Genomic DNA, 24,813 nt, shown 5'->3' with positions numbered 1-24,813 from the left:
TTTAGCCTCGTTTTATACCTTTAGCCTCGGTTTATACCTTCAGCCTCCCCATTTTCATTAAATTTGTCATGTGAATTTATGAATTCATCATGTGATAGGCTAAAGCTTGGACCACTACCACCAATTTTTATAAGGGCATTGGGGAAAATTAGGACCATATGCTCTTATATAAAGGTTTGCTCGTATAGGTCAATTTCACCATATAAATTTTTTTGAGGTTGAAAAATATGCCCGTATAAAGAGGATTCCCGTATAGCCCGTGCACGTATATCCAGGTTCATCTGTATCATGGGTAGGTGGGTAGCACTAAGCCATTTCAGCTCTAGCGTGACTCTAAGATATGTACTATCCCTGCTAGCGTAGGAATAAATTCCCTATTAAATTTTTAATTTATCTAAAAGCGTATTTACTTGAATTTAAGAAAGCTCTCATGTTTAATCTCTACCTACCTACCTAGTATCTCGCTATCTAGCATTCACCTATCTTCACTTTCTTTCCTCACCTCTCTCAAACCTTTGATTCAAGTCGCCTGGCTGTTTGTTTATTCATACATTCATACCTAGTATTGCCCACACCTTTTTTCGAAGAGGTCTGAAATACGGAGAGACTTTTTTTCCATACTGATATCAAACACACTCTTTCAACCTCACTCGAAGTGAGAGTAATATCTAACCACAACCCACAACCCACAACTAACTTACTTACACTTCACAACCTACAACCTACAACCTCTCAACCTTTCACCATCTTCTCAAAGTCCACGCCGACGAGGGTAACTTTTAACTTCATCTTACTAGTCTCAACTCTACAGGGCAAACTTTCTTACCAAGTCATCTCGGAGGATTTATTAATGTTGGTATTCTGCTTAGGGAACTCGCTTTCTTCTATTCATCCCATGGAAAGTCAGTCTCGCTTTTCAACCTCTTTAATTGAAAATTAGTATTGGGGTTTCAAGATTCGATCATCGACAAGCAAGGCAAAGAAGTACTTTCCTGTCGTCGCCAACTATGTCAAGCCGCAAACACTCAGAGGATAGACCTCCTCTACGAGGACCAACAGGTTCCCATCGTGATGATAGGCATAGGCCGGCTAAAAATTATGGTTCCAGAGACGGGCAAGTCAATGAAGAAGGACATGAGAATCGTAGATTGGATGGAGGTCGCGAGAACAAAGACAGTGGCACCAAGAGAAATGGGGAGAGGGCAGATCGAGGGAGTCGCTCTTCTGAGGAGAACAGCTCGATGAATACTCAACTCCCTAAGTCTGATAATCGCTCTCCAACAACAACAAGACCAACAACAGCAACGACTGATATTGAATCAGCATCAAAAGGCAAGTACAATTCATCATCATCTTTTCGAAACAATTTCAAATTAGTTTGATTTGAAAGCCACGGAAAGCTCAATCGTTCGCACTAGCTCAAATAGTGACAAAACCTGTGAGGAGGACACTGCTGCTCTGTTGAATGATGTTCCTTGATTTCCTTGTGAAAGTAGCAATAGTTTGTCTTATTTAAGCGGACGTGGTAGGACAAGTCATTGAAGACGTTATGATTTTCGAACTCGAGTCTTTATTATGTTCGACAGAATCAAATTATGCAACCTAAACTAACAAACCCTAGGGACCAATCATCGTGGAGAAGGATATTCGAATCTCACTGCAAATTCCATGCCATCAAGACCGAGTAATATTATGGAAAAATCTGTCAACCCCCTCATCAATGCTTCTAAACAAGTTCCTGTTACAGAATCATCTCAGTTAGAATCTCTGATTGATGCTTTGATGCAATTTGCCAACCAAGGGGATTCTAGGAGTATGCTAAATCAAGTACGAAACTCGGCCGAAGAGAGTCTGAAACAGCAAGTTGAGGAAATACAGAGGATGAGTCCCATCATGCAAAGCTTCCCTACGCACATGGATGTACAAAATAAACGCAAAGCTGAGGCAGAAGATGTCCTCACGAAAACCAACGAAGAGCTTGAGAAGGCCAAGAGATTGCAGAAAGAGGCAGCTAAAAATATTGCCTCTTGCCTGGTTATCAAAGCCTCGCTTCCTATCGCAGATGACTCGAGGTACCTCCAGGAACGTTGTCGGAAGTTGGAAGAGAAAGTGAAGGACCTTGAGAAAACAATGACTGCCATGGATCAGAAAGATGAAATTTCCGATATCAACGATCGCTTTCAAGAAAGTCAAGTCGAAAATCGCAAGGTTGTTGCCGAGATCAAAAGAAGTGAGGCACGATTTGCAGAGATGATAGAAACCAGCGAAGCCAAGACAAAACGCGAACACCACAATCTGTCTGATCAATTTACAAAGCTTGATCAGCGGCATCAAGCTACTCGTAGCGAACTTGCTTCACTCGGTCCCCGCCTAGATAGCCGCCTAGATAGCCATGAAAATTCCCTGAAGAAACATGATGCGTCGATCAAAAACTCAGAGGAAAATATGACAACGCTCCAGCAGGAGACCGGCAAACAATCCACCATCTTGAAAGCGAAAAGTGATGATATTGAACTTCTTACAAGTAAAGTCACATCCCTCGAAAAGTCGTCAGAAAATCACAAGGTTTCCTTAGATGATTTTAAGTCGTCGAGCCTGGAAAAAATTAGTGAGCTAAAGAACGACATGACAAAGTTTATTGAACTCCAGACTGCTCAAAGGGACGTCGCCGTAAAACTTGGAACTCACGAACAAGAGCTAAACGCCATGAAGGACACTCATAAAGTCATCCTTCAAAGTCTTGGAACTACTGTAGAGGAATTGAACTCCCTAAAGGATAAGATTGGTCGACTGGAGCAGATTCCTCAAGCTCCGTCCATTGCCATATCCCAGGCTCCCTCCAAAATAGCAAGCGGATCAAGCGCAACGATGATCGGGGTGATGCAGACTAGAATTCGTAATGCTCTAGAAGACATTAGGGTTCTGGAGGAAAGAATCGACAGGATCGAAAGCTCTCTTGGATCTCCTAGCCGCACTGTGCCCCAGGAAGATGCTAAAGTTCATGAGCAATTGAAAAGCACGATGGAAAATTATGAATCTAGGCTGAATGAATTGGAGGACTCTCTCAAAAAGATAGATTCTCTCAGCATGAATAAGCCAGTCACGAGAATCTCGCCATTTTCCACAGCAGCGCAAGATATCACGGATGTCAAGAAAGCTTTTGAACTTTATAAAGAGCAGCGGGAACAAATGGACCAAGTTCTATTTAAACGTGTTGAGGAGCTCGATAACCAAGTAAACTCTATTCAACGTAGTGATATAACCATCAATGAAAAGATCGCCAATATTCAGATTCGTATGGATGTATTCGTGCAAGACCTAAATCGCTTTGCTCATCGAGTCACCGAAACGAACAACGACCAAAACGCGAATACTATAGCATTAAGACACCTAAACAGTCGATTCAATAATATATCAACAGATGATCTAGCGAAGGATATGTTGCACCAGTTGGAAGTAATTTATCCCGATGTTGGAAATGCCGAACGAACCTTCTTAGAGTTGAGGAAGCAACATTCCAGTCATACCACCCAACTGGAGAAGTTGAAGAGTCAAGTAGTGGCCCTCCAAGGCCAATCTGTTCGCAAGCAAAGCCCAACAAATGCAGGCAATGGAGCTACCGAGTCTTTACGCCAAGAAGTAGACTCGTTGACTAAAGGTCAAATTAAGCTCGGAACAACTGCCAAGAAGCTTGATGAAGCTACCACAAGCACTCAAGCTGGGTTGACTACACTCAAACAGTCTTACACAACCCTGGATCTCAAGATTCAAGATCTCAACGGAAAGATCGAGACTCAGCAGAAGAGTTTAACCGAGATGAGTGCGGATCTCATTGAAGCAGTCGGAGACCTGCAAGCTGGCCTAGAATATCTGCAAAAGAGTTCCAGCAATGATACCACGGAGCCCGCAGGTGATACTCCTGCGCCTGCTCAGTCTACTCTGCACCGAGCTCAACAATCTTCAGCCCAGGAAGCGGTGATAAATGGTAAGAAAAGGAAAGATGTAACAGGTGTAGAGCCCTCAAAACTCGAGAGTTTGACCAATGGTCACACACGGAGCCCTTTGAGAAAGAAAGCTAAGAGAGCCGAGGATGGTGAGGATCTTGAGCAAATGAATCAGAGACTCAATACAAAATGAAATCTAGTATTACTACATTACAAAGAATATAAGTTAGTCTTGTGAGCGTACGAGGGTTTTTGATAATACAGAAATCAACGCGCTTAGAATTTTTTAACTATGTGAATGCGCATATGACTATAATACGTTTTATTCTAGAACTAAATTTAATTTTGATTCTCTATTTTAAAGTAATCTTTAACTCCGAAATGATTAATTTATATATAGTTAAAAGCGAAACTAGAGATTAATAGTAGACTTATTTAGAGTTTACTATAAACGACCTATATTTAAAAAGCGAATTGGATTTAAGAGATAAAGCTAGTTTCTATTAATAATATATTAAATATATAACGTGGTTTATCAGTGCGTGGCCCATATCAGTGGGTGGCCCACTTTCATCTTAATTCGACTTTCTCATTTCAACATGTATTTTATCAACAATCTACAATAGATTCGAATAATAAAGAAGCCTGTATATTACTTGTTATTATAGTTATTTAGAAAGATAAGAAGCTAAGTATTCGAAAGGCTGTAATATTATATAATATCCTATAATCAATATTACAATATAGAATTGATGGTATACCTTCTTATACAGAAATTCAACCTAAATCTCAAAATCTCTTGAAACTAGAAAAGGAAATCATTATTCAATATATAATTGATATGGATTCAAAAGGTTTTGTATTTAAACAAAAGGGAATGAAAGATATAGCGAATCATATTCTTGAATCTCGAAATATAAAAAGAGTTGGAAAGCTCTGGGCTTATCGATTTATTAAACATTATATAAAGCTAAAGATATATTTTAAATGTGTTTATGATTTTCAAAAAGCTCTTTGTAAAGATTCTATATTTATTGAAAACTGGTTCCGACTTATATCGAATATGTGAGCGAAATATGGTATTCTCGATTGTGATTTATGGAATTTCGATGAAACAGGTTTTATAATGGGAATGATAAGTATTGGTATAATTGTTATTGATACTGAGAGATATAGTAGAAGTAAAGCTATATAGCTAGACAATCAAGAATAGGCTATAGCAATTATATACAGCAATAGTGAGGGGGATACTATACCTTCATTTCTGATAGTTCAAGGATAGATGCATCTTTCCAATTGGTATACAGAAACTGATCTTTCTGTAGATTGAGCTATTAAATCTACAAGTAATAAGTAAACGAATAATGAGATAGAATTAGAATGGTTGAAATACTTCAATAAATATACAAGAAATCGAATTAAGGGCAAATATAGAATACTAATGCTGGATAGGTATAAAAGCTATAAATCAATATCATTCTAGAATTATTGTAAAAAGAATAATATTAAATGTGTGTGTTTACTATTGCATTCAAGTTATTTAATCTAGTTTTTTGATATTAAATACTTTAATACCTTAAAATGAGAGTATAATATACAAATTGAGGGGTTTATAAAGATATATATCAATCATATCTCAAAGATCAAATTCTTTATAGCTTTTAAAGCTATATATGAATGATTAATTACAAATCAGAATATGAAATCAGAGTTTCAAGAAACAGGATTAGTCCCATTCGATTCTGAAGTAATGCTTTCTAATTAAATATTCGAATCCATACACCTACTCCTCCTCCTCCCAATTTAGAATCTTGGATTTCTCAAACACTTCACAATCCTATAGAAGCACTCTTTCAATTAATACTAATTAAATCTCGAATAATTCGTTATCAATCGAGCTCTCCTATATCTTTATTTAAGATTGTACTAGCTTTAACTAAGAGTATAGAGAGATTAGCATATAAGAATACACTTTTGAATATAAAGATTCGTATACTTTGAAAGCAAATGAGATATTAAGTAAATATCGATATACAAAAAAAAACCTAATTATATTAGAAGGAGTATTTATTGGATAGAAAGCTGTAAATATATTATCTCAATAAGAGGTTGATATCCAAATTCGATGTAATAAACATTAAAATGAAGGAAATTCCAATATGGAGATATCCTTTAATCGATACTATAGCAAATGTGAAAAGACAGATTATAATACAAGAATCTATAAAAATGATATAATAGATTTTAGATTATTAGATTTATAATAGCTTTAATCAATTAATTCAAAGATTATTAAGAAATATGAATTTGAAAGTATAAATTGAGATGAAAGTAGGCTATCCACTAATATAGGCCACGCACTGATAAACCACGTTATATTATCTATTTAATAAAGTCTTAATTTTTACTTACTTTACTTATATATTATTACTTTACTTCAATATAGAAGTAAATAAACTTACTTAGAAGATCTAGTATTAGAGTTATAAAATTATTATAAGATAAGCTTTTTAAATTAATAATTAAGTTCTTATTGAAGTATACTAGATAGTCTATATACTTTTAAAAACTGATATATAGTTATTTAATTATTCTATTAAGTAGCTTTTTAACTCTTAGTTATTAGATTGTATTGTTTTTTATTATAAAATAATATAATAATATATCTTTTTGAATATATATATATAATAAAGTTCTATACTAGTATCGAATCACATGATCAAAAACACGTGATCATCGCTTATAAGCTTCCGAAAGCAACCATACGAAAACGATTATATTTAGCTTCCGAAAACGATTATTATTAGTTTCCTAAAACGACTATTAATAAAGAATATGAAAAGGAGCTTTATTTCGAAGGAATGGCCCGGATTAGGAAGAGATCTACAAGAGATTAACTGTATGAACAAGGGAATTCACTTCAAAAGAATAACTTATCACGGGGCAGGCGGGCGGGATAGGGTTCTAATAACTTTGCCCTAATCTGGCAAAATTATACTGATTCGGGTAATAGGTTCAGATTGAGGATTAAGACGTAGCTCAAAGAGCTATAATACAGGATCTTCCAAGTTGAAGATTATCGTAGGTCATGAGCTAGTATATGAGTATATGGTATTATTGTTTTTATATAAAAAATAATATAATAATATATCTTTTTATATATATATATATAGTTCTATATTCATATAGTATACTAAGAGCGAATCACAAGATCACATGATCAAATCACATGATCGTCGCTTAAGAGAGCTCTTAGCCTAGAACGGCCTGAAAATCAATTCTTTATTAGTGTCACGGGATCACTTCTGGGAGTATTCAGAAGCTTTACCGCTGAGCTAAACGCCCAAAAGACTAGGAGGTAGAACTGGAAGTTCTACCTTACTCTCACATATATAGCAGGACAGGACAGGACAGGACAGGACAGAAAGGGCTTAGTGTCACCCCGTGACAATTAGCTCTTTATTAGTTCTTTCAATCCATTCGTAGTAAGATCGACATAGTACTAGCGAAATCGAATAAGGAATAAGAAAGAAAAGCTTTATTTGATGGAATGGCCGGATTAGGAAGAGATCTACGAGAAATAAACGAAAGTGGAAAGCTAGATTAGTAGGAAAAAGCATAAAATAAGGCCTTTCCCCTCGAATATAGAAAAAGAAAATAAGAATATCATATACTGTTTCATGAAAATCACGTGTTTCATAGCTATTTAGTTGTTAATACGAGCCAGCTTCCCATAATAGACTAATATTAGTCTATTCCCTCTTATATACTATATACTCATATACTAGCTCATGACCTACAATAGGTATATATAGTATATAATAGGGATTAGACTAGTATTAGTCTATTATGGGAAGCTGGCTCGTATTAACAACTAAATAGCTATGAAACACGTGATTTTCATGAAACAGTATATGATATTCTTATTTTCTTTTTCTACATTCGAGGGGGAAAGGCCTTATTTTATGCTTTTTCCTACCAATCTAGCTTTCCACCTTCGTAGATCTCTTCCTTTTCCGGCCATTCCATTAAATAAAGCTCTTCTTTCTTATTCCTTATTCGATTTCGCTATGGTTACGTCAACCTGACTACGTATGAATTGAAAGAGCTAATAAAGAATCGGTTTTCCGGCCGTTCTAGGCTAAGGGCCTTAAGCGACGATCACGTGATATAATCATGTGATTTGGTCAGGTGATCCTGTGATTCGCTCCCAGTATACTATATGAATATAGAACTATATATATACATATATATAAAAAGATGTATTATTATATTATTTTTATATAAAAACAATAAAGATATACAGAATTTTGCTAAGCGAGCTAGCCCGATCGGGCCCTAGCTCACTTGCGCTCCGGCGCGAGCGCCCAATTCGGTCCCCTCCGAGGGGACCAATATGTCACGTGATATCACACCGTGACATGACTTCAATACAATGGCTACTATATCAAAGGTATTTAGGTGAATGCGAAGGAGACTAGCTCTTTCAGTAATGCCTATATAAAGCCTACTATTTCCTCTCATTAGCTAGCTCTTTAGATTAAATACAAATAGACATTTAGGGGCCTACTAATAGTGAAAACTACATCTTTTATATTTTTCTCAAATTAATATTAATTAGTGATATTATAAATTACTTAATTTATTTATTTGAAATATCTTCTCACTTTTACTTCTTTTATTTCCTGTTATCAGTATTATAATATTCCGGATAAGTGCTAGCATTAGCTTTAAACAAGCTAACAAGAAACCCGATATTGGTAAGAAACCTATTTCATTCGATTAATTTATCAATATAGAAGGATTTATCAATATAACAACTAATAATACCAATCCTCTACAATAAGAATTCAAGACTTCTCTTTATAAAGATATGATTAATACTCCTTCTTATTCTCCTATTACTTTTAATCTCTATATCAAGGTACAGGTAAAGACTTATATTGTACCATAAGAATAGAAGAGCTATGGAAAAGTGAAGCCCTACTTATAGGAAGTAGGGTACACTAGTATACTATACCTGAAGCACAAAGGCAACTACAAATCATATAGTTAGCGTTGTAATAGTATTCCCTATTCAAGATGATCAATTTACAATCGCAATATCAATTGATCTTTTAAAAAACAAAATAATATTAAAATACTCTAATTTCTATTATTAGATTAAAATGAACTTTCTTAAAAATAGTAATCAATTATTAGAGCTTTTTAAATCTGCCTCAGTCTTGATTCGGAAATACGCTTAGTGTAAATACTAACGGAAGATCAGGAGTAGTAGATTTTTTGAAATCTATTCAAATAAGCGATTCTGGTTTATCTGGATTTGTTAAATAAAAAGCAATAATCATATCTTTCTGACTGCAAAGGTTTTTGGTAGGTTGTTAAGATATTGGGTAATATTTCTATTTAACTTAATAGTAAAATCTATTCTTATTATGGATCCCAGCTGGAATTGTTGCACTAGAGCAAGCCAGACTGAGGTTCGCGTTTCGGCTTCAGACAGTGGATGCACAACACCTACTTGTAAACCGATTGAAGCTGTATATCAGAAAGAAAGGATAAGGTATAGATACTCTGAAAGATCCTAATACAAAACTGTAAAGAATAGAATGAGCGATCTTTACCACTAAATATTCCAAACTCTTACAGCCTTACTTCTTTTCTGAATACTATACTGATTTAACAAATAATATGAATAAAAAGAATATCACAAAAATATTTAAGAAATAATAAAACTTAATCCTCTAAGAAGATTATTTTATATTTTCAAACAGATCTGAATAATACAACGAATATAGTTATTATATAGAATACAGCTTTGCAATCTATTACGGCAAGCAATAGATTGATAGCGGTTATGATTGTATATACAAACAATCACATATTTTTGATACTAAGGCGATTAGTATGTAATAGGGATTAGAATGCCTTCTGAATATCATTGATTGCCTCTATTAGAGATGAATATAATTATATATTGATAGTATCTCAGTAATCTAAGGAATGCGAAAAAGTATTATTATCTCCTTTCAATAAGTATATCACAAATGCTATTAAGCAATGCAATATTACGATATTATAATCAAATGATTTTTTAAATATATTAAGATTGAAGATAATAAGGCAGCCGATTACCTTACTAATTAAAGCACAACTAAACCACTTGACTCTAGCCTATCCTGCCTCCCTATAATCAATAGCTCCCGTTTTATTCTATATGCCAAATATCAGCGTTTCGAGAATAAATAATGGAAGGAAAAAAGAGGCCTAATTTTCGAAATATATAATACATAAAAACCAATATATAATACCTTAGAGTCAAAAAGCCTCAAGCTTTCTTGCGAAATACTACACAGACTCATAACAATACAAACCGGATACAATAACTTTACAGTCTATTATATTAGATTCAATTACAAAAATAGTATGAATACCTATATATATAGGATTGAGAAAAGCCTATTGTATTTCTTTCAATATTTAATCAATAATCAAATACATAACAATTAGCTACTTATACCAAATCGATTTTGATCCAAATGAAATATAATAATATATATCAACCACATCCTACAATCACAATATAGCTTTACTGATCTTCTCACTAGATCCAGATTCTATACTAGAATATACTCAAACTATACAAAACTATACAAATTCCAATCTACTCCAATACCCCAAGAATAAACTCTCCACCCCAATCAACCTAAAACCTACACCGAATAGTTATAAACACTCCAAGCGCTCTCCCAATCAATAATAATCAACCTAATCATCCACCAACACCCAGATAACATACAAAACAAGGCCCTCTGAAATAGAATCACAAACCCTTAAACAAAACAGCCGCAGGATCGCCATAAGCAATACTAAGCAAAGGAATACCAGAGGCAACAAGCCCCTATTTAGCTAACATTACACTACTATAAACAACTGGAACACTAGCGGCCCATAGGCCCGCTCCTTAGTACGTCTAGAATACCCCTTGGGAGGTCAGATATTAGACGTTAATCACTATAAATAAATAAATAAAAATATTCTTGTTATGGTAATCAAATAATTTATCGAATTTCTATTATTCGATTTCCTTGTTCGTTTTATTATCTCTTTTAGGATATAATCTTGATTTCAACAGAATTCGGCTTTGTTGATTGCTTTTTAATCAGCTAATCTAGATAAGCAATAAAGTGATTAAAGTAATGAATTATGGAATACTAGAAAGATCTTAAAACTAGTGGGGAGCTGGAATAGACAGGCTTGTTTATAAACTTTTAGAATCTTATAAAAGCCATTCTATTTATCATTATCTTTCTTTATCAAACAATTGGTTTTTATATTCTTAATACTAACCTATACTTTGTTATTTTCTTTATATAAAAGAACATCGATACAAATCTTGTTAGTATAATCTTCATATCTCTAAATAGATTGAGCAATTAGAGCTTTCAATTTTGTTAGAATGATATCAAATCAATTTACAATCTCATTAGCCTTTAGAAACTTGTGTTTGCATTGATATAATAGATTTGGAGAAACAGATAAAAAGGGCTTAATATCGAGGTATGGGTGAAAACTGTAATTAACAAAGAATAGGGATATACCGGTAGTCTCTGAGATAGTATTATTAAGCGCAAACTCTACAAGTAGAAGCCAATCGTACTAATCATCTTAATAGAAGTTTATAAAAACCCGAAAATATTGTTCTACCATAACATTGATTCTCTTTGTTTGTCCATCGAACTCGGGATGGAATAAGAAAGATCGTTTCAAAGTGATCGATAAACACTCGAATAAATACTTCCAGAATTCTGATATAAATTGTAAACCTCTATCAGATATTATATTATCAAATGCACCATATAGACAATAGACTTTTTCGATAAACCAATCAGCAAGCTCCTCTACAAACAGTCCTATAACCAAAATGAAATAATGTATTTTTATTAGACAACAAACAACTATAACAATATATTGATATTTTTTGCTATAGTGTTTGCTAATTAATAATGGTATAATATAATTAATAGAGATATCAGATTAGGGGCGGAATAATACTAACAAGAATTCTAGGAATCCGGGTGCGGCAAAACGGGAGACTTTGATTCGGAAGTAGAGTTAACAGGCTTATATATAAGTTTCGATTTCCCTCAATATATTAAACCACCAGTATATACGGGAGACGAGATTAATAGTTTTAACTCAACCGGGATGTCCTGCTGGACCAGTAAAGTATATTCGATATATAATTTAGATGCAAAGCTTAACAAAGGAAAAAACAAAGAGGTAGTTGCAATAGAAAATTTTATTATTGATTAATCTATAATCTTGAAAAGCGATTTGGAAATCTTTTTGGATCGATAGCAGCTAATAGTAAATAATTAAATTCTAAAGTGTTTTACACATGGTAATAACTAATTCGAATAATTCATATACTTTATTGATAAAATTGTTGATTGGCTTTTCAGTATCAAGGATGATTATACCCATAAACATTACGATAAGATCGATGTTATTATTTGTTTATCAAATGAAATCCTTGAATATAGTGATATTGAATACTTTTTTCGGAAAAACTGTTTGTAAGTGATTCTTGATTCAATTGTTATTAGAATCAACATATACAAAGTGATCTTCTGTTTTCCTATTTAGTATATCAAGGCGAACTATTTTAAGACCCGATCTATATATAATATAAAAATTGAAATCAGCCAGGAATTCAGTCTATTTAGCTTGTCTTTGATTTAACATCTTTATCAATATAAAGTACTCTAGATTCTTATAATTAGTAATAATCTCGAACAGCTCTTGAATTTCATATAATTCAGGTTTCCATTCTTTTAAAAACTTAATGATAACTAGTAGTTCCTTATTATAGATCTTATAATTGCATTTGGTAGTATTGTATTTTGAGAAAAAGTATATAATTGGATATAATCAGCCCTTATGTTATACTAAGAAAATACTCCGCTTGTAGCCTAATCGGAAGTATTTATTTCAACAACTATACAGTAATAGTGATTAAATATTGTAAGGATTAGAATAAAGGCAAAGGTATGTTTCAGATTTTCAAAGGTATTTTTTTGATTAGTAATCCAATTTCATATATTCTCTTTTTTTAATAGGTAATTTAAAGGTTTTATAATTTTAGAAAAGTTGTAAATAAAGTATTAATAGAAATTAGCGAATCCTAAAAAGTATTAAAGATCTTTTAGCTTAATTAACGATTTCCATTCAAGAATAGTCTTAATCTTATCAAGGTTTATCTCGATATCATTAGGAGTAATAATTAGATTGAAGTATTTTGTTCTTCTTGTTTCGAATTTATATTTATTAATATCAATTTGTAATCCAATATCAATAAATCTTTAAACGATTTTGTAAACTTGTTTTCAATAATCTATAATATTTTCAGAATAAATCAAGATATCGTCTAGATATACTATACAATTCTTATTCAAAAAATCAAAAAGAATATGATTAATATAGTTCTAAAACAAGATAGGAGTATTACAAAGACTAAAAAGTATTACCAGGAATTTGAATAAGTTAAAACAAATTATAAAAGTAGTTTTCTATTTATAATCTTTTACAATCCGTAATTTATTGAATATAGTAATGATATTCAATTTAATATAAACTTTAGTATAGTATAAGGCATCAAGGGTTTCTTTGATTAGTGGCAGCGGATAATAATTCTTAATAATAATATTATTTAGTTTATAATAATCCTAACAAATTCGAATATCCTCTCTGGGCTTTATAGCTAGAAGGAGTAAGGCAGCTGATTGGGAATGGGATTCGTGGATGAATCCTTTATTTAGGTTATTATCAAGCTATTTGCAAATGATTTAGAGCTCGACTAGAGATATTGGGTAATCTTTATTATATAAAAACTCTTTGTCTAATATAATCTCGATCTTGTAATCCCAAGAATGTTGTAATAGAAGCTTATTAGTAAGAGAGGGTAAGAATTCAATGAATAAATTGTAAAATCAAAATAATAGCTTACTCTAAATCTCTATTGTAAATAATACAAATCGGTCAGTTTTTTTCATAAACTTCTTGATATTGTTTTTCATAATACTGTAATATAATTAAATAGGATCATTTATTACTATACAGTGTAACTTGCAAGCTCTATCTAATTCATTCCAGATTACTTTTGTGATATAAGCTTTCTGATCTTTACAGAATTGAATAAAGCTATTAGCTGTAAGGAACTTTATATTATTCATTTTCTATTAAATATTTCATAAGATATTAGTCGATTCCTTAAAAGGCTTTTATAGCAATAAGGGATTCAATAGGAATAAAATGTTTTAGTTTTATAACAGTCTTTTGTGTATCCTAAAGCCTGTAATGATCCATACTAGAATCGATTTCAGAATCGGCCGATTTAGTATTATCTTGACACAGGTTTCTGTTTTTCCATTGATTTGGTAAATATAGTGACAATTTGAGTTGAATGGCATTAGATTAATAGAATCTATATTGTAAAGGTTTTTATTAATATTCTTTTTTACAACTGAAATCGGAGGATTGTATTCCAAAAATATCAATTGGTTTTAGGGTGAGAAAAAGGGAGTTTGGAGATTTTTATTGATGATTTCTTCAGTAAAGATACGATATAGGGTTGAGGTAGATTTTTTCGAAATAGATTTCAAAATAGATTTTCTAATAGATATATATAGTATTGAATTAAGCACTATATCTACTGGGATTGGTATATCATTATGATTGGGGATGATAGTTGTAGTAGAATTAATTGAACAGTAATATCTAAAGCAATACATGGATATAAACTTAAGAGTTATTATTATCCAATTAATAATAAGATTATAATGCTAAAGCCATAGAAAACCGAGGATTATAGGGTTTATATTGAAAAGATTAGTAATATAGAATAAGCCAATTTCTTTATGATTATTAATCCGTAGATCTAACAATATATATTGAGATAGGATATCAGAAGTCTTTTTATTTGCAAATAACAGATTACGGATAGTAGAAAGGGAATATATAGGAATACCAAGTTTGAATATAAGGGTTCTATCTATAAACCTATATTCTGCAGCTTTATTATTTATTAAATCAATGAGTGGAATGATTATATTAAGTATAAGGAAAATTTCCATTAAGATTTTAAGAGATTTGTTATTTATTGTTTTAAGATATAAAAGATCCCTAGATATAACTGATCTCTTAATTTACAAAAGTAAACTTTCTATAAAGAATTTCGATTTGCAATTATAAATCGAGGTTAGTCTTTTAATATACTTGATTGGGGAATTGAATTTCTGCTATTATTTGAATATACAAAGCCTTTAACAAATCCGCTCAGATCTCTACTACCAATAAGGATTGGAAAGGCATATCGAAATAGTATTGTGGTAGTCAGGAAACGATTAGCAGGCAGGAATGTATTTTGGTAAATAGGGCTATAAATGTTGCGATAGGGTTTAGGGTTATAATAGTAATCAATAATAGGAAAACAATAAACATTTGGAGTGTATTAGTTTGTAGTAGAGGGACAATCGGAATATTGTATAGTTCCTAAGTTGGTATTATATTTTACATCATTACATTGCTTTTTTTTGCAATTGAATTTGATATAACCAGGCTTTTTGCAATAAAAACAAAGATCAAGATCTAGATATTATTCTTTATTGTAATGTAATAAGGGTTATTGGTCTTGGCAAACAGCATCCAATTGTATAGAATCTCCAGAGAGATTAGGTATAAGTATTACAATAATAATAATAGGCTTCTTTTTATTGGATTTTTTCTGATTACTAAAGTTAATACCTTAATTCTTATATTGATTATCAAGATGAATCTTTTCCTCTAAATTATTGTAAATGCTTTATCACCAGATTACCTATATATTGATATTAATAGCAAAAGGTTTATTAGAGCAATTAACTGAAGTATTGATTAATTTTTATAAGACTTTGAGTTTAAGATTAATAACTTGTTGTTCGGTAGTCTTTTTACATTTAATAGCGAATTATTTGAATTCGATAATAAAATTATCGAATAGGATTTTCTTTATTTTATATTTATTGTAATTTATAAAAGCTTTGTGTAAGAGATTTAGAATTTGATATTACTTGTTTAATTCATGTTAGATGCTTATTACAGTATATTATTCAAAGGGTTAAAGATCGAAATTATATACATTATCTGTAATTATATCAAAATATATCTGATTATTTATATAAACAAGATTAGAAAGTAGACTAATAAGAAATATAATTTTCTAAAACTTTGATTTATTTTTATAATCCATAATCAAATAGTGATTAATTGTATTACAAAAAGTCATATACTGATCTTAACGCTTTGTAATATCTTACTTATTATTACTGAATTTTTCAAAAACAGTAAGATATTTATAATAAAATAAAACTTGTAAATTATTGTGAACAATAATCTTCAATATCTCAATTATATCTTTCAATTTAATAATCTTTAATTGAATATCAATAGCTTGAGTTTAAGTAGTAATAGCTTAAGTTTATAATAAGCTTGTAATCGATTTGATTGATTCAAATACAACTTGAATAACAACAAAGTATACAGTATTTAAATCATTAAATAAATCTATAAAGGAAAAGATATCAGCTTCAGCAAAATTGAAAATGTAATTCAAGAAAAGGAATTACAGAAATAAACCAGATACAAGCACTTCTGGTATAAATACTTGTTTACCCATTTTCAGTACTTTTTAAAGTTCAAAATATCGGTGGTAGGGTATACAATAGATTAACAATAAGTACAATCAGCACAATCGGGATAAGACATCGGTGGGGTTTTAGAAATAAAATAAGAAATAAAACTGTAATAACTTATTTGAAGATAATACAAATTATCAAGGTACGGATAAAGACTTATATTATATTATAAGAATAGAAGAGCTATAAAAGAGTAAAGCCCTACTTATAGGAAGTAGAGCGCACTAGTATACTATACCTAAGACACAAAGGCAACTACAGATCATATAGTTGGCGCCGTGACACTCTATCTTCCTAACAAAATAATAGCTAAAGAAAGAAAAACTCAGAAAACTATTAAGGATTTAAAGTTTAAAGGAAAACCCCAGGATTATTTCTTTCCGAAAGATTTCAATAAAGTCAAGCAGTTTTATAAAGGATATATATTCAAGATGGGAACAAAGCATCAGATTGACAAATACTTTCTTTTTAGAACAACTACATATTCGAATACAAGAATCACTAATACACTTTTTCAGAATACAATCATATTCGATTTCGAGTTTATTCGACGAGCTTTATTTAGAAGCATTAATAAGTTAATACTATATGACTTTTGTAAGGTTTTACAATGTTATAAAATTTATATTAATATAAATACAAATCTCGATGATACTTTAATAAAAACATTTCTCTACAAAGAATATTACAATTAGACTACGAAATAGTTTTTGGAATACCAGATTAATGAGATATAATCATTTGTATTCACGAAATAAGCCCACTTTCCTATCGAACTCGATCCGAGACCACAAGCCGAACCTTCCATCGAATTTCAGGATGGTAACCCAGCTAGTCACCTAACTTTATTAAAACCCGGCAAAATTACAAGTAGTTTGATTGTTCCTTTTGATATATATAAAGAATCAGTTCCATTCCAATTTAGGGATATACAAATTCTATATACATCTTTACCAATACCAGAACCAGACTCTAGAATTCCATCAATTAACACTCCTACAGAATTACCTAGTGATAATAATGACTCAAATAATAATAACGATTAGGAAAATAATAAAAGTAATAATAAAAATGATAAAGATAATGATAAAGGTAATAACAGAAATGGTAATAGAGATAATAGAAATAGAAATCATTCTAATCATCCCGACCACTAAAACGATAATTAATATAATCAGGGTCGTTATCTTATTGATTTCTCAAAGATCTATAAAAATAATAACAAATATAAAAGCATTAATAATTCTTTTGAATTAAAGATTTCTATATTTAGGGAGCATTGCCATAAGATATTTATACCAACCAAAATGACTTTGATAACCTTTTCGATTATGCTTTCAGATATAATTAAAAATTACTATCAGATAAACCTTAGCAGTCTTTCTAAAACATATAAAGGTTTGTGTAATATAATAATCAACAATTTCGAAGAACCTGAACATCAGCGGAATATGCTTCTCAAGTGGAACAGAGTCACACATAATATTCTAGCATCTGAACTATACGGATTAGTTCAGGGATTCGATATCGGTATCGCAATCACTTCCACGGTTAACGCTATTCTCAACAAGAAAATCCCATTAGTTTTTGTATACTGATTCCAAGTCATTATACGACCTACTCACAAAGCTGAGAACGATTAGTGAGAAAAGACTAATAATCGATATCATAGCATTGCGTCAATTCTACAAGCGGAGAAAAATTGTCGAAGTGATCTGGATTGATGGTTCAACTAATCCAGCCAATACAATAACAAAAGAAAAGCCATATCAAGCTCTCGCTGATCTGATCAATACGAATAAGATCGATATCAAAACAATAAAGTAGATAAAATAGAATTAAAGAAAGGGATTGGTTTTACTAGTAAGAAGTTAGGGAATTTAATCAGCAGATAGAGGATTTTATAATTTTACGAATTTCTTTTCAGCCATTGTATTTGAAGCCATAAAAAAGAGTTCCGAATGTATAAACAAGGGAATTCACTTCAAAAGAATGACTTCAATACAATGGCTACTGTATCAAAGGTATTTAGGCGAATGTGAAGAAGACTAGCTCTTTTAGTAGTGTCTATATAAGGCCTACTATTTCCCCTCATTAGCTAGCTCTTTAGATTGAATACAAATAGACATTTAGGGGCCTACTGATAGTGGGAACCACGTCTTCCGTATCTCTCTCGAACCAACATTAACGAAAGCGAGAAACTAGATTGGATTGAAAAAAGTATAAAATAAGAGCTTTTTCCCTCTTAATATAGAATAAGAAAGTGAATATCAATATACAGATTCATAAATATCACGTGTTTTTATTGCTTTTTAGTTGTTAAACTGAGCCAGCTTCCCATAATAGACTAATACTAGTCTATTCCCTCTTATATTCTATTTATACTAAATACTCATATACTAGCTCATGACCTACGATAGATTTAGTGGAAACATTAGTAATTAATTACTAATCGAAGAGTCACACAGTTTCATTGGCTGAGATGTGAGACATCTCAGCCGAGTGGCGACCGAAGATGCCCCCGCTTTGATAGATAGAGTGAACGTTTGATAGTTACACGATAAAGAATAACAGAGTTCGTGTTGACTTATGCTGGTAATGGCGCGAATGGAATGTAATGATTGGGTATAAGTATTGGTGGTGATACAAGGGCGCAACCATGCATACGACATTTCTATCACTGAATGTTTTCTTGACAGAATTTGTAGGGTTAGCACATGCGTGTATAGTTTGTGTCACACTATGAGGATTTAGTATTGGTTCTTTACACACACCGCAAATGAGCAGTTAGCCGTTCCAAGTTTCGCAAGAAGTAAACTTTTCTCTTAATTTCTCCCTTATACATATTTTCCATGCACCAAACGCCATTAGGGAATCTTCTCAGTCTAAGCAAACAACTCGGCATTATCCAGGGCATCCTTTGGCGCCTGTCTTCCTCCACTCGTTCTGAGTCCCAATTCTCCCTTCTTTGCCAGTCTCTCAATACCCTGTTCAGCCCTCGCATTATATCTTCCTGCCTTCTTCTTTCTGATCTCGCTTCTGACTTGGTTGGGCGACACGAACTCCTTGTTTTCGTAGATGATTGGTCCACCAAAACTTCCCTCTTGAATGACAATGGGTGTCAACACGAATCTTGGTCCAATCTCCACCAAGTTGCATTCCGTCTCGCTGGCTCCCGAGCTCTTCGATTTAGATTTCGTGGAAGTTTCTTCTTCAGCGCCCTTCACTTTCGATGGTTCCGTCTCGCTGATTTGATAGTTTCGAATCCAGATTTTGCCATCTGCCAATGTGAATCCCATAACATGATCAATGAAAGGTTTCGATTTTCTTGCACCCTTTGGTACACCGAAGATATGGAGGAATAGTTCTTTCAGAACGCGGAGATGAGGTTCCTTATCAAAAGAGGCATCGAAAGAAAGGATGGGTCGGGAGCCTTTGAGGCAGTTTCCGGTGAAATGGAGTTCTTCCATGGTGTGTACTAAGAAGTGTTAGAAAGGTAGACTTTTCCAGAAGAGGAGGATATCAAAATGAACATACAATTCTGCATATGCATTTTCACAGTAGGTCCGTTGGGTGCCTTGCTCATCCACAGGTAAAGATCCTTTCCTTTTCTTGCCTCGAAGAAAAATACATTATTACAATTATATAATTCGGCCAATTCGTTCAATTGATAAAGCTTCGACTTGGTATCGAGTTTCGCATCTTTTTTGCCGTGAGGAAGAAGGGATGCAAGGTCATTGAGGAGATGTCGATGTCTACATGTGAAAAATTAGCATTGTCTTGAGATTCTCTGCAATGGTATAAATTTATTTACCTGTAAGTAATTCCTCTTGAAGACAAGATTAAAACTCTTTGCTTATTTTTCTTAACCCCATTTGCAGGACCATCTTCTTTGTGACCAGTGGTCTTGGATAATGACTTATAAACGGAAGCCATTGTAAATGTTGTATTGTGTTGTGTATATTAAAATATATGTTCAATGCTATCGGGCGCAAAAAAGTTCTTGAGATCTCCAAACTTTCATAAGAATTTCTTGATAGCGTAAGCGCGACCTTTAATCTTAGCGCGATACTCAGCGTACATCCTTGCTAGTATATGTCGGCGATTCGGATAAGATGCCATCAATCATTGGTCCCATCGACCCAGCAGGTATGAATTATCAACTGATCAATTCTCAGTCTCGTGAGTCGTGGCTAGCTGTAACAACATGGAGAGAGATATGGAGACGTGGAGATCCGGTACCGAGGACTTTGTTTGGTATCGTATCGGAGTGTTTGGTTCACTAGGTGTGGGATAGATTAAGATCTTCCTCATGGCATCATGTTCCTGCATGTAACGTGAATTTTTATTAAGAACACAAGATCTGGAACTACCAACTGGGGTTGGGGTCTTGAAAATACCAGCAACTCTCATGATCAGTTGAGATTCTAATTCTACCTACCGAATTCATGATTCTCGATGCATACTGTATATCGTCCACGGTGAACTGGATAGATGTACATGATCAAGTCAATTTGTGTCTTTCAAGCTTCCTTTGAACGCCCTTCCCCCAAGTAATGACGTCTTCCATTACGCTCTCAATTAGCAAGTGGTAAATCGTGAATCTAACTTGCCAATTTTCATACTTGTTTGGTAGGATAAGGTATTGACCATATCTCCACACTAACTACACAGTACTTACCAAGTATTTGCTTCATTTAACCCTCTATTCTTCATCCAAATCAACTACACAATACTTTCACAATACCACAACATCATGGCGACTTTCAAATCCATCCACAATCGCCTTCTCAAGATTCCAGCCCCACTACTTCCACCTGCCTCACCCCACGATCCAATGCTTACCTCAGAAATCGCCTCTCTTCAGCTTCATCCAACTCTAGAGATTGCTCTTCACCTTTTAAACCTTGGCTTGCCATCAGCGCACTTCTTAGCTCGCCATATGCAGTCGGCGCCAGCATACGAGGGCATGTATCTACATGGAATCCTGCATCGAATCGAAGGCGACTATGACAATTCAAGAGCATGGTACAGTGATGTCAAGGAGTCAGAAATATATTCAAAACTTTGGGGAAAGGGTGGTCAGACTTGGAAAGCGTGGAAGGAGGAGCATGGCAATGATGGCAACAGGGAGTCCTTAGATAACGGCCAGAAGTTTCTGGATGCTGTCCAAAAGTTCAAGGAGACGAATGGAAAGGGAAGCGAGAAGGAGAAGGCATCTCTCGAGAAACAAAGTAAGGAGGAACTGGATGGTGTCATCGAATGGTGTGTGAATAAGTTCGGCACATGCAAGATGATTGATGCTAGTTCCGCTTGGGTCAAACCTAGTGATGAGATCAGGGAAATGGGCGAAGATCAAGTCAGCGGAGACAGTGGAAGAAGAAAGTTTTGAGGAAAGAGTCTTTAGAACAGAGATATTAAGACAAAAACCATTGCATTAGACAAGCATAGCGATCGTTGCAGACGTGAAATCCCAGAGAGGAAGAACCACCGGACAACATAATTGGAAAAAAAAAGGGAAGATATCCTTGAGCCCGCGCTCATCGAGTGCTGAGCGTTTTGCTTAGCCCTGACTTCGTAACCCCCCATGCTCCCGCAATGACACTTAAAGACGCCACACCTTTGTATCAACCATCAACCAATATGTCCGTGTAGTTGCGCAGAGTAAGAACGCCTGACTATTTAACAACATTTTCCGCCTCCCTTTGCTGCCTCGTCTGAAGGAGGAGGCGTAAGTGTAATATTTGTACCACTTGCAATAGTGGCCTGTGCAGAATCACCGTTATCGAGGGCTTTCTGGGATACAATTCGATAAATTTCTAGAGTAGGCAGACATTGTTAGGATGTGCGAACACATATATATATGCAGAGAGGAGTCATACCAGTAAGAATATTTTGGAAGGCAAGCTCAACGTTGCTAGCATCGAGAGCTGAGGTCTCAATAAAGGAAAGGTTGTTTTCGCCTGCAATGACAAAGATCAGCATCACGTCTTGGTCGTAGAAATGAGGAATTCCCTACTGGCAAACTGTTTGGCCTCCTCCGTAGGCACAGCTCTCAGATGCCTTAAATCGCTCTTGTTTCCGACCAACATGATGACAATGTTGGAGTCAGCATGATCCCTCAACTCCTTTAGCCATCTTGTAACATTTTCGTAGGTTTGGTGTTTGCTAATGTCGTAAACCAGAAGAGCACCAACGGCACCTCTATAATAGGCGGATGTGATGGCGCGATATCTTTCCTGACCAGCGGTATCCCAGATCTGCGCCTTGATTGTCTTTGCATCCACTTGAATTGATCGAGTTGCGAACTCTACACCGATGGTTGATTTTGAGTCTAGGTTGAATTCATTTCGAGTAAATCGACTCAAAAGATTGGATTTACCGACACCAGAGTCTCCGATAAGGACAACTATGAGAGAAGAGATTAGAGAGAGCGACGACGGGGAAGAACAATCACAAGGCAACGGAGAAGGTTGAGGGGAGAGGGATGTGGTATTTATTTACCCTTGAACAGGAACTATCACAAGAGATGTTAGCATATTCTGTAGAGTTGGTGATATGAATAGAAACTGATGGAGAGATGTACTTACGTCGTATTCGTCATTCGCCATGATTGATGTTGAAGTAGAATAGGATTTATTATTGAAGGGGGGAAAGGTTAACGGATTTCGTTGTTGCGATGGATAGATGGATGATGGGTGTGGATATGCGAGAAACCGGGGTCGGGGGGGTCGTAAAGATGTTTTGGGTTTTTTTTGGGTTGCGAGGGGGGGAACTTTGAACTTTGAACTTTGATGATTTTACAAGTTGGGTGGCTCCGACTTTGTATTCCGACTTTGTATTCCGACTTTGTATTCCAATGTTGTATGGAAGTTTGATTATATTTTGATTATATTTCTACTCATACCTAGGTATGGTTCACCAGTCCTGAAACTTTTATTTGGATGCTATTAGACCATGGAAGTCAAAATTCAATGAATTGCCTGACTCTGAGCGAAATCAATTGAATCATGAGTATGATTAATACTCGAAAGGCTGGACTGACCTCAACGAGTACGGTATGCTAGGAGTAGGAGGTACTAGGTGTGAGATCTCTAACTGGATGAATCCCTAGTATTCACACTTCTGGTCCCCTGGTGGAATGGTGACGGCTTGTTGAAGTGAAGCTGGTTTTGCCTTGTCTTATCTCTCCTTTTCTATGGTCCTGGCTGGGTATTACTTACCAGGTACCCAAGTACGTACTTGACGAAAGATTGTAAAGGAGTCGAATCTTGAGAATGCGTCTCTCGTTCTCTCGTTATACGTATACTCCGTCCTACACTCCGTCCTACACTACCTGGCTTTGTATTGATTGACTCCTGAGTATTAAATTTACAAAATGATTCAAAGAAAGTGTACGAGTGAGTGTAGGTACAACTTCTGAGATTCAGAATTCGATCAATAATACTGTATACATATAATATAACTAATCCTTTGTTCTCGTTCCTATTTGCTTGTTTCAGGATTCAGACAGGTGGTTTCGAAATTCAATGTCAGAGCGGTTGCCTGCACGTGAGATGACGCTTTGGGAAGCTTTACTCAATTTAGGTGTCAGGTAGACAGACACTCCTCTGCTCTTGGAGAAAGCTTTATTACTTACTATTTTTCACTTCACTTGACTCCACCCACTTCAGATTCCGAGGTCACTACATACCAGGCTCACTAATCAATTTTGCCTCTTCTCTCGCCTCTCTCACACCTCTCCCATCCATGGATTCTCTTGTCCCTGTTCATCACCTCATTCTAGTCTCTTGCAGTGCAGTACTTGGTAATCAAGATGCGAATGATCACGTGACAACGCATTCTGCCTTTTGTTTGCGGTCGTTTGATTACATGTTGAAGGGACTCAATTCAACTTTTCCTTGAGCAAATAACTTCCTCAAAAAGGAAATCAAGTAATTTAGACATTTCGCTTTCTTTATGTGCGGCAGTACAAATCTTCACCCTCTCGTGTAACTCATTCCCTTTCGTCAACAAGATTTATTCATCTTACATCCAAACACTTTTCCTATCTAAAACCAAACAAACCACTTTGCCTTCTCGCTAGGTACCCATCCTATCACATCCTCTTCCGTTTGACATCACCAAATTGAATT

General features: G+C 34.2%; 4 protein-coding genes across 4 annotated transcripts; 2 read left to right on the top strand and 2 right to left on the bottom strand.

The window, feature by feature from the left end:
- Nucleotides 1-1,007: 1,007 nt before the first annotated feature.
- Nucleotides 1,008-4,137, top strand: EAF02_008046 (uncharacterized protein; the record flags this gene model as incomplete). Its single annotated transcript, XM_038904094.1, has 2 exons — nucleotides 1,008-1,332; nucleotides 1,622-4,137. The coding sequence occupies 2 exons, from the start codon at nucleotides 1,008-1,010 to the stop codon at nucleotides 4,135-4,137; spliced, it is 2,841 nt and encodes a 946-aa protein (XP_038756375.1).
- Nucleotides 4,138-19,563: 15,426 nt separating this feature from the next.
- EAF02_008045 (uncharacterized protein) lies at nucleotides 19,564-20,614 on the bottom strand (the record flags this gene model as incomplete). Its single annotated transcript, XM_038904093.1, has 3 exons — nucleotides 19,564-20,156; nucleotides 20,216-20,433; nucleotides 20,493-20,614. 3 exons carry the CDS (start codon nucleotides 20,612-20,614, stop codon nucleotides 19,564-19,566), a joined length of 933 nt encoding a protein of 310 aa, XP_038756374.1.
- Nucleotides 20,615-21,434: 820 nt separating this feature from the next.
- Nucleotides 21,435-22,070, top strand: EAF02_008044 (uncharacterized protein; the record flags this gene model as incomplete). Its single annotated transcript, XM_038904092.1, has 1 exon — nucleotides 21,435-22,070. One exon carries the CDS (start codon nucleotides 21,435-21,437, stop codon nucleotides 22,068-22,070), a length of 636 nt encoding a protein of 211 aa, XP_038756373.1.
- A 290-nt stretch (nucleotides 22,071-22,360) lies between these two features.
- On the bottom strand, nucleotides 22,361-23,289 carry EAF02_008043 (uncharacterized protein; the record flags this gene model as incomplete). The annotated part of the gene is made up of 5 exons (XM_038904091.1): nucleotides 22,361-22,497; nucleotides 22,561-22,641; nucleotides 22,698-23,087; nucleotides 23,183-23,195; nucleotides 23,269-23,289. 5 exons carry the CDS (start codon nucleotides 23,287-23,289, stop codon nucleotides 22,361-22,363), a joined length of 642 nt encoding a protein of 213 aa, XP_038756372.1.
- Between the last annotated feature and the right edge of the window lie 1,524 nt (nucleotides 23,290-24,813).

This window comes from Botrytis sinoallii (assembly GCF_014898435.1).
Source record: "Botrytis sinoallii strain Bc 23 chromosome Unknown BSIN_014, whole genome shotgun sequence".
In the NCBI taxonomy this organism is placed as follows: Eukaryota; Fungi; Ascomycota; class Leotiomycetes; order Helotiales; family Sclerotiniaceae; genus Botrytis; species Botrytis sinoallii.
Note: the sequence above shows the minus strand (reverse complement) of the source record. Positions and strands in the feature narration are given on the sequence as shown.